A 10,944-nucleotide genomic window follows, 5' to 3' on the forward strand; every position below is an offset into this window, starting at 1 on the left:
GCACTTTGTAACATAATCGATGCATGGGTGTTAATACTCCATTATAGGTAATGAAAAATTATCATCTGAAAATTCTAATAAAAATTAATAAAGGAAACATTTTAGTAACCCATGATCAATTCAACAGGTTAGTAAGCAAACAGAAACTCAAAACCAAACTCGTTGCCACTGCAAAAAGGGCAAGGAGGCCACATGTTCTGACCTCCTCTAATCCCACAAGAGGAAGACAGAATCACCATGAATAGCCCATTCATAGCCAGGCCTATTCCTGCAAGGCCAGACATGCTGCCTCCCTCCAGCCCTTTCACCAACTGTTTCTCCCAAAGCACCCACCAACCTCTCTCCTGGGTTTGATAATTCACTGCAGTAGCCACACAGAACTCACAGATTATATGGGGTTTATTAGGGAAGCACCAGGCTACAATTCAAGTCAGGAACACGCTCAGTCTCTCTCCCAGCCCACCGTCTCTCAGCCAAAAGCCTCTCACAGTCTCTCTCCCAACAGTGCCCTCGGTGTCTCACTCAGCAACGCGTGTCTCTTGAGTCTCCTCCCCAGCAGCACGTGGCTCTTTCAGCAGCACGTCTTCCTCCACCAGCAGTCAGAGAGAGTTCTGCCTCTAGGAGGCCTCCTTTTGAGCCCGGCAGAGTGGCAAAACTAGCCAATCATAGCATCAGAACTCTAACCACCTGAGAGGGAGTGGGCACCTCCCAGAACATTGTTTTGTGCCACGCCCAACAGAAATACTCCAGGTGGACAACTTTTTGGCAATCAGGAGCTCCTCAGTTGCTCACAGCAAATCTCACCTTGGAGTTTACAAAGATTTATGGGTAGAAAAGCCACCCTAAGTAATTTACTACACTGCAGCCACTGAGTTGATTCCAATTCATAGCAACCTTACAGGACAGCATACAACTAACTGCCTCATAGGATTGCCAAGGCTGTCAATCTTTGCGGAAGCCAATAGCTCTGTCTTTCTCCAGCAGAGTTGCTGGGTGAGTCTGAACCACTGGCCTTTTAGTTAGCAGCCAAGTACTCAACCACGTAATCTCCAGGGCTCCATCAGTAAGTTAACCACAATTACATAAAAGTATAGTCTAAGGAATTCTAAAGAATTCTCCCCTAAGACAAAACAAAGGAGTTCTAAAAGGAATAAAAAGTAGGGAACATGGAAAATATTTTGAGAATCACCAATTTTTGAAATATCAGGATCATCAGGTAAACACACAATATTTAAAAAATTAACAATGGAGAAGGGTGACATCAACACAGAGGTGGACTTGGGTATTTCAAACATATTGTCTGTCTACAAAAACAGTGAGTAAACTGGCAAATGCTATCAGAACTGACTTGTATCAGAATTCTGGGAATCAATCAAAGGTTCACAGCAACCAAGGAACAGCTCAGTCAAGAAAAAGGCACCTGAATCGCAGAAGGGCTTCATGGAATTTTAACTTACCCTGATGTCATGCCCTAGTCCCCAGCTCAGCCTCAGCCTTGAAGATGCCAGCCCCTAAAGCTGACATGGGTTTCTAGGACTGGAGGGGATAAAACAAACCTTATTCTCAAAGGATCTGTGGTTGTTTTGACCTGCCTGCTGGCTCCCGAAAAAAATGATTCAAAAGACGTGTCCTTATATTGCCAAATGCAGAAATCCACCTGGGTGAAGGTGGTGCTTCCCAGGGGCATTCTTATAAAACACTTGAAGGTAAATGTTGTGATTTGAATTGTGTACCCCCAAAATATGTGCTGGAATCCTAATCCTTCTCTTTGAGGATATAATCCTACCTGAGAATAGGGTTTTCGTTGTTATGTCAATGAGGCCATAATCAGTACAGGGTGTGTAATCCCAATCACTTTGGAGGTCTAACGGGAGCACAGGAGGTACAGGAGAAAGCAGGCAGCAATGGGGGAGAGACAGATGCCATGTGGAGATCTCCAAAGCACACCAGCCAAGAGATGAGACAGGACTGTTCCTAGAGTGAAAGAAAGAGCCTTCCCCTAGAGCCAGGGCCCTGAACGCAGATCTCCAGCCTAAATAAGCTTCTATTTGGAAAAGCCATGCAGTTACGGTATTTCGGTTACAGCAACACTAAGAAACCCAGATTGTAAATGTCACAGGCACTGCCACCTAGAGCAAGGGGTAACAGCTGGGCAAAAACGGACATGTGGAAAAGCAGGGAAATAAAAACTGCAGAGTGACACGATGCTTTGAGGAAAAGGGGCTTTGAAAAGCTCCCACGTACTGCTGGACTCCCGAATGCGCAAGTCTCGGTGCATGCTAAGAAAACACCTGAGAAGCCCCAAAGCTTTCACCTCTCAGTGACCATCAGGCTCTGTGTGAGTGGGAAGTGAAGACTACAGCAGATTTCTAAATGGCCTGAGTGTCTAAAGTGCTACCCAACACACACTCAGAGCCAATCTGCAAAGACTGAGAGTTTTGTTTTGTTATTGTGATTGTTCCAGACATTTTAGGAAATCTCTGTCAACTTGGTACTGGCGACTCAACCGAGCAGACCTCAGTAGCCACATAGGACAAAGAACACAAACCACATAAGATCAGTACAGAGAAGTTAATAAATAAACTAACAACAATCAACAACGAACCATGAAGGGGTAGAATCCGATGTTCAGAGTTCTTTCAACACATAATTACAAGGCAGGCAAAGCGTTGAGAAAGTATGCTCCCACACACCAGAAAAACGATACCAACAGAAACTCTACCTGTGGAAGCCCAAGCAATGGACTTAGTAGACAAACACATTCAATTCTTTTAAGCATCCCCTAGGAGCTAAAGGAAACCATGGGCAAAGAATGAAAGGAAACCAGCAGACCCATCTTTCTACAAATAGAGAATATCAATAAAAATATACAAAATATAAAAAGGATACAAATATAAATTCTGGAGCTGAGAACAATAAAATGAAAATCTGCACAGAAACGTTCAACAGCAGATTTGATCAGGAAGAAGAAAGAGTCAGCAAACTTGTACACAGGTCAATTGAAATTACCCAGTCCGAGGAGCAGAAAGACAAACATAATGAAAGTAAACGAACAAAGACTAAAAGACCTGTGAGATAGCATCACATATACAAAAAGAGAACAAAAACAAAAACAAGAAATGAATAATGAGTGTCCCAGAAGGAGAGGAGAAAGAGGGGTACAAAGAATATTTGAAGATATGACAGCTGAAAACTTCCTGAAATGATGAAACACATGGACCTATATAGCTGAGAAGTTCCACAAATGCCAAGGAGAATAAACTTGAGATCCAAACTAAGACATGTTACAAAGAGCTGACAGACAAAGACAAAGAAAAAATCTTGAAAGTAGAAAGACAGAAGCAACTAGTTACACACAGGAGGTCTACAGCAGTATTAATAACTGATCTTTTATCAGAAACCATGGAGGCCAGAAGGCACTGGGAAGATATATATAAAGAAAAGAACTATGAACCAAGAATTCTATACTTGGCTAAACTCTCCTTAAAAAGGAAGGAGAATGGGAAGAAATTGGAACCTTTATCCATTGCTGGTGGGAATTCAAAATGGTTTGGCCACCGTAGAAACAATTTGGCAATTTCTCAAAAGTTAAGTAACTACAAAAAGACTCAGCAATTCCACTCCTAGGTGTGAAAAGCAGCAACACAAACAGACACAAGGACACCAATGTGCACTGCAGCACTATTCACAAAAGTCAGAACACAGAAACCACCAAATGTCCATCAACAATGGATGGATTAAAAAAAGCATGGCACGTCAATGGAGCATTTCTCAGCCACAAAGAGAAATGAAGTCCTGACACCACCACCACATGGTGAAATGAAGGCCAGATACAGTGTGATCTCGTCGTTATGAAACACACACACACAGGCAGTCCCAACTCACAATGAAGTTCTATTCTGACTGCTCCATCTCAAGTTGATTCTGACATTAAGCCAAATACCTCAGTATTTTTTATTTTTAAAGGGCTCATTATCATTGCCTTTTATTACTGGTATCTTTCTAAATCTGATCTTTGTCTTTAGGGGTTGGACACGTTACATATGAAGTTACAGATCTATTCCAACATTGTACATAGCACATATTACTAGTGATATAATGTACAAAAAAACCTCAACATATAGTCGTGAGGTTCACTGCAACTCAAATACATCCTAAGTCTGAGACTGTCTGTATATAAAACCCAAAGATTATCAATGGTCAACAGGGGTGGGAGGCAAGCAGGAAGGATGGGGAAATGCAGAGTTTCTGTTTGAGGGCACTGAGTTTATGTTAATGGGAGAAGGATATTCTAGAAAAGGACAATGATAATGGAGTCACAACATGGAAAATGTAATCAATGTCATTGAATTGTCAACGTGGAAATTGTGTCAGCAGGTGTTTTTTTGTGTATATTTTTACTACCTGAAAAATAAGATTAAAAAAAATCAGCTGTGCTTCTATATACCAGCAAGAAACAATCTGGAAAAAAAAAAAAAAAAAAAAAACCCCACAAAAAACCTAAAAACAAAATTCATTTATAAAAGCAGCCAGAAAACTGAAATCCATAGGAATAAATTTAACCAAAGAGGTAAAAGATGTGTGGACTTAAGACTATAAGGCACCGCTGGAAGAAATGATTTAAATGAATGGAGAGACATCTTGTGTTCATTGGCTGGAAGACTAAATGGCAAGACTATCCCAAGCTACCTACAGATTCACTGGAGCCCTTGTTAAATTCCAATGGCCTTTCTTGAAGAAATGGAAAATTTGATCTTCAAATTCATATGGATCTGCAATGGGCCCCAAATAGCCAAAGGAATATTAAAAAAAGAAGAACAAAGTTAGGTGACTCCAACTTTCTGATATTTAAAACTTACAAGAAAGCTACAGTAATCAAAAGCAGTGTGGTAGTGTCATAAGGACAGACATGTAGACCAACAGGATAGAACCGAGTCCAGTAAAAACCCATGTATTTATGGTGAATTGATTTCTGACAAGGGTACCAAGACCACTCAATGTGGAAGGAAGAGACTCTTCAACAAATGGTGCCAGGACCAGGGGATACTCCCATGCAAAAGGAAGAAGACAGACCTCTCACCTTATACTATGAGGTTATAGACTTTGATAATGTTCTCTCTGGGAGCTCTGGTAGCATAGTGCCTAAGGCACTTGACTGCTAACCAGAAGGCTGGCGGTTCAAACCCACCAGCCACTCCTCGGAAGGAAGGTTGGGCAATCCTACTTCCGTAGTGATACTGCCTCGGAAACCCAAGGAGGGGTCGCTATGAGTCGGGGCTGACTCGACGGCACATAACAACAACAACGTTCTCTCTAGGATAAATTCCTATACCTGTGATTGCCGGCTCAAGAGAGACTATCATTAGCATATTTGATGGACACTGGCACATTACCCTTGGGAGACATTGTGATGCACCACCCAAACCAGACACACCTCATGGCCTTGAAGCAGCTATACTGGCTGTGAGCTGGGCCAGCAAGCGGCAGAGGGGCCTGAAGGCAAAAATAGCTGAGAGAGCTGAGCAAGCTCCCACACTGGCTATGGGCTGGGCCAGTCAGCAGCAGCGGCCGATGGCAGGAAGGACAATGGTAGGTAGCCCAATGGCAGAGCGCCCAACGGCAGAGGGGCAGCTGAGGGAGCGGAGCAGCTTGCTACACTGGCTATGAGTTGGGCAGTTAATGGCAGATGAGGCCGATAGAAGAGAGGGTGGTGGCAGGCGCCTCAACAGTGGAGATGCTGTGCCTACGGGTCGTGGGAGGCCTGAGTGTTTCCTGATGCTGGTCCCAGTTGTTTCTGTTAATTCCAAGTTCATCCTGATCCCGAGTGGTAGCCAATTATGTCCCTAAGAGTTCCGTGTGGCTGTTGCCAGGAAAGTGGAGCAGTGGGGAGGTGGAGCTATACTTGACCTCGTCACATAGCTATCAGCTTTGTGCTGGTCCTGATTCTTATCCCTCCCAAATTTAGACAATTAACTTCACGCTGAATTACAGCACTGAAGAGTGTGAAGCAGGTGGATCACCTGAAGAAAGGAGAGGGTTAGAGTCCAGATGCCGCATTATAAAGCTGTTTGCTTTTGAATCCACACAGCTATCAGTCAAGCAAGACAGGGAGCTCACATTGGAAAATGCCAAGATTCACTAGGGGAGACCCTGACGTCTGGAGAGAAGCGGTGCTCACCGAGGGAGACCAGGTTCCTGTAGTTCTCCAACATCACGTCCCTGTACAGAGCCCTCTGAGCAGGGTCCAGGTAGTCCCACTCCTCCTGAGAGAACTCTACGGCCACATCCCTGAAGGTCAACAGTCCCTGCAATGGAAGACACATCTCAAGTAGAGGACAAGGGAGAGCTGCTGTTTTCACACAATATAAGAGAAGGGGAGAGGTGGGAAATATCGATTAAAGTGACATTCGTGTGACAGAAGACCCACAGTAGACAATTCTGACCAAGTTGTGTCCTGGATTTTGTTTTATTATCTCTTTTCTATCTGAAGATACAAAACATGCTAGATTCTTGTGCATTCTACATTTCTGTGGACAATCAAATATACAAATGAGAAATATTCAACAAAGAGATAGCTAGATAGTAGGACCAGATGTTATGTTCTATACACCAAGCTTCCTGACTGAGAAAACTTGAAACAAGTTCAAAGTCAAGAACATGGAACTGGAGAAAAGGTCACACTAGGAGCACCCACATTCCTGTTAACTCATTAACACGTGTTAGATGTTTCCATCAACTTCGTATTTTAAAACCAATTATGGAACAAAACACCCTCTTCCTCTGATGTCTGTTTCTGAACTTCCCAGTCTATCCCAAATCATTAGTATTTTGGAGCAAGAAACACACAGATTTGCTTTTCTACCTTCAAACACATGAGAAAGAAGGCAGGACAAATTTTCCCAGTCTCCTTTTCTGGACTTTTTAGCAATTCCGCACATTAACAGAACATGTAAACGTACAGTTGCCTTAATGCTGGTTCAGAGAGAGCTGACAGGGTACATGGATGTGGCCCCTAAACTGCCCACCCTCACTGTCCCCATGGAGCCCACTCCCCATCTCCCACCCAGGCCTGGTGTGAAGCCCTTCCCAGGACACCCCCAAATGGAGCCTCTTCACAAGTCCCATGTCCCTGGGTCACAGGGAGGTGCACTGTGTGTGAAGGGGACAGGGGATGAGGGAAGGCCTAGGTGAGTGTGAGTGACCGTGTCAGGCAGGACCAGGCAGAGTCAGAGGAGAGGAGCACACTCCCAGGACAGCATTTCAGGGAGGAAGGGACAGCCACCAACCGGGAATACGACTTACCTGGGACAGAGCCATTCTGGATGCCTCTTTCCTTCCTCCTCCTCCAGGCAAGATCAATCTTGAGAAGTCAATCCTGAGTGTGGACAATGTGGTGGTAAATGGTTACAATCCACACACCGTGCCATTTCACAGCCATGCACACAGTGAGGACCTCACCATGGGGAGAGACAGTCCCTGCTGCCCGCTGCCCCAGAAGGGACTCAGGGACAATAACCTCGTACACACAGCCCACCAGGTGAGCGTACTGCCCTCCTCTCCGGGGGACGTCCAGCCTCGGCTGCAGCAGGGGCATCTGGGCTCGCCTGAGGTCCCCTTCAGGTCCCCGACCAGCCTGACACGGCCCGTGCTGAGGATGGCCCCACAGCTCCCCCCTGCGATGGGGGCTGGTCTCACTTCAGCAACTGAGGGCCCGAGTCTTGTGCTCAATGCTGGCTGCAGATGAGAAACACCGTGTATCACACCTGAGCCCGGGTCTCACCCGGAGCACTTGAAGGGCAGTTTCTGGGCAGTCCCTGGGTAGCACAAACGGTTAGGCAGTCAGCTATTCACCAAAAGGTTAGTGAGTCGAACCCACCCAGAGGCACCTTGGAAGAAAGGCCTGGTGACCTGCTTCCAGAAGCTCAGAGCCTTGCAAACCCCATGCAACACAGTTCCCCTCTGACGCAAACGAAGTCACCGAGCACTGGAAATGACGCTGTGCTAACATGTCTGGTTTGGGTTCTCTGGGGAGAGGCACAAGGGAAGTATCTGCAAAAATGCCTCAGCAACCCAGTGTGCAGCCAGGGTGGGGCCCCACTCCCAGGAGGCGAGCCCAGCACACCTCCCACCTGCGGCTCTACTCTCGCCCGGACTGGGCTGTCACCTGTATCCACGGTGGAAGGGGCGCCTGGAATGTTGTTAATGGGACCTCAGAGAAGGGTCCCTGAGAGGGTGATATCAGAACAAAGAGCTGAAGAAGAAAGGGGGTTTGTCAGGTGTATGTGGGCATCAGCAAGTTCCAGGAAGAGTTCCAGCAGGGAAGGGCGGAGGCTCCACGCAGTGCAGTGAATTACATCGTACGATCCTTCCAGCCACGTGTGGAGCTCTGTGGAGTAGTGGATAGGGTACTTCATTGCTAACTGGAAGGTCAGCAGTTCAAACCCACCAGCTGTTCTGCAGAAGGAAGACTGGGAGATCTACTTCCATAAAGATTTACAGCCTCGGAAACCCAAAGGGGGTCACCGAGTCAGAAATGACTCAATGGCAATGAGTTTGGTTTTTGGTTTTCTAGCCATGCGCACTCTGTCACTCCTCAAGGAGGCACAAGATTGGTGGGACTATGCAAATAAGGTGCTCTTGGCCCACTGAAGGGACTGGACAGCTTGCTGATTAAGCATGGCACCCTTGTAGGGGTGGGACCATGCAAATAAGCTGTTTGGAACCCTCATGAGGGGAACTGGTCTGCTTTGCCGACCTCTAGGCTTAAAAGGAGCCGTTCTAGAGGTGGAGGGAGGGGACCTGACTACCAAGAAGAGACAGAAGTGGCGCACACTCTCTGGACCCAGTGTCCCTGTGCGAAGCATCGCCTAGGCCCGGCAGACAGAGAGGGCTGTCTGGAGAAGACACCAGCCAGTGAGTCGCGGCAGTAAGCGAGGCAGAGAAATGGCGGCGGCGGCACCTCGGTGTCCGGTGCGCCTCCTGGCTCTGCTCTCCCGCGGCCTGCTGGGCACTTACTGGTGGAGCTAAAGAGCTTTGCGACAGTGTGCCAAGAATGGCAGAGGCCAGGTCAAGGGCCAAGAGAGGAGGCCTGTCCGCAGGGGACCGAGAGGCGTTGTGTGTGACTGAGAGGAGCTGAGAGTTGTCCTGCACAGAAGGGAGACTCTGCCTTCATGCTTCCTGATCCTGAACCTGGGTTGGAACCCGTTACTTCCCTAATACACCCTACAATGGTGAGTACTGCCTGTGACTTGTGTAGCCACTGCAACAAAACATCGAACCCAGCACTGAAGTAGCCGCTGCACGGGAGCACTGGCTGGGGTCAGAACTGGTAAAAAGGTTGGAAGGTGGAGGTGTTTAACCTCCACCCCAGAGGAGTCAGTTTTGGGGGGATGCTGATGGTGATTGTCTCTCCCCCTGTGACTCCCAACCCTGGTGTGTCGTTCTCATAGTTCAAGAAAAGCAAAGAGGCCTGTGAGGCTGGAGCAGGTCTGAGCACTCAAAACACAGGATCAGATCCTCTGAAGGAGGAGCCAACTCACGTGGGGGGGCAGAGCAGGCAGGCTGCCGCCTTCCACCTTCTTTCTCTCACATCACAAAGCACTTTGGAAACTCTGCATTCCCTTGCCCATTCCACAAAGCATCGTTTTTTCTTAATTTTATAAATAAAAATAATTATGTGCCTTGTTTATTTTAAAAACACACGAAATGTTCACGTGAGCCCCAGAAGTCTGGAGTTGCCCTTCACCGAGATGGTGAGGACCGCAAGGGGGACAGTTTAGGGGAACTGGGAGGGCAGTGCTGCACATTTTAAGGTGGACACGCTCTGGTAGCATAGTGGCTAAGGCACTTGACTGCTAACCAGAAGGCTGGCGGTTCAAATCCACCAGCCACTCCTCGGAAGGAAGGTTGGGCAATCCTACTTCCGTAGTGATACTGCCTCGGAAACCCAAGGAGGGGTCACTATGAGTCAGGTTCGACTTGACGGCACATAACAACAACAACAACACGCTCCTGAGGGGCCCAGCTGTGACATCAAGGAGCCAGCTGGACGCATGAGTCCGGAGTTGAGGGCAGAGGGCTGGCTGCAGGTGAAATCGGGAGACGTCAGGTATTTAAAGTCCTGCGATGAGATGACACGGAAAGGCCGGGGGTGTGGACAGAGCAGAGAAGGGATCCAAGGGCTGCGCCCTGGGCGCGCCCACGTTCAGAGACCAGACGCCAGAGGCGGAACCCGAGACGGATCCGGCGGAGAGAGAAAACGCACGCAGCCAGCGGGGCCTCCCTCTCCGCAGACGCCCCTTCTCTGCACATCTCCCCGTTTTCTCTCCTCCCGGCTGCTCTGGCTTCGTTCCCGCGCCACCTTTCCGCAGGCCCCTCCCCGGCCTCCAGTCGGCGTGGGGCCCGCACTCCCTCCGCCGTCTTTGCTCCGCTCGTGTTTCCAGTTTCCCCGCAGCTGCTCGGTCTCCGACTCCCTCGTCCGCAGGGAGGGGCTGTGAAGCGGGATGGGAACGGACCCGGGCGAACTCCTCTCCCTGCGAAGGGGAGGCCGGGGAGCGACAGGCCCCATGCTGTGCTGAAGACGACGCGAGGACGGGGTGTCGGGAGAGAGAAGAAGACCCGGGAAAGGACACGGGACCCGGGGGGAGGCTGGGGCTGCAGGGGCGGGACCCACGCAACGCAGGGCGGACCTTACGCAGCGCAGGGCGGCCGGGGTCGGAGGGGGGGGGGGTTACGGGCAAGAAAACAAGTCAGTAGGCGGCGTCCGCGCGGCCGGAGCGCAGGAAGGCCCGGGCGGGACACGCCTCCGCGCGACTTCACGCCCAACGGACGCGAGTCCCGGCCGGCGGCGGAGCGAGCAGCGCTCGGAACGTCTCACGGCTGCGCGGGGACTTTAACATCCCGAGCGGCCCCCAGGCCAGGTATGGAGGACGCGGAGCGCAGAGT

The 10,944-nt window shown here is 48.8% G+C and overlaps 1 protein-coding gene across 1 annotated transcript in view; it reads right to left on the bottom strand.

Annotated features, from left to right (window-relative positions):
* Positions 1-10,567, bottom strand: part of ZNF331 (zinc finger protein 331) — a 39,956-nt gene extending 29,389 nt beyond the window's left edge. Inside the window, exons 1-3 of the mRNA XM_042783126.1 lie at positions 10,265-10,567; positions 6,156-6,305; positions 5,435-5,493 (exon numbers count right to left, since the gene is read on the bottom strand). Coding sequence (XP_042639060.1) covers positions 5,435-5,493; positions 6,156-6,305; positions 10,265-10,567 — 512 coding nt within the window. The remainder of the gene's footprint in view (positions 1-5,434; positions 5,494-6,155; positions 6,306-10,264) is intronic.
* Between the last annotated feature and the right edge of the window lie 377 nt (positions 10,568-10,944).

This window comes from Orycteropus afer, unplaced genomic scaffold, assembly GCF_000298275.1.
Source record: "Orycteropus afer afer isolate SDZICR_OR568_19922 unplaced genomic scaffold, OryAfe1.0 scaffold00689, whole genome shotgun sequence".
NCBI classification, from domain to species: Eukaryota; Metazoa; Chordata; class Mammalia; order Tubulidentata; family Orycteropodidae; genus Orycteropus; species Orycteropus afer.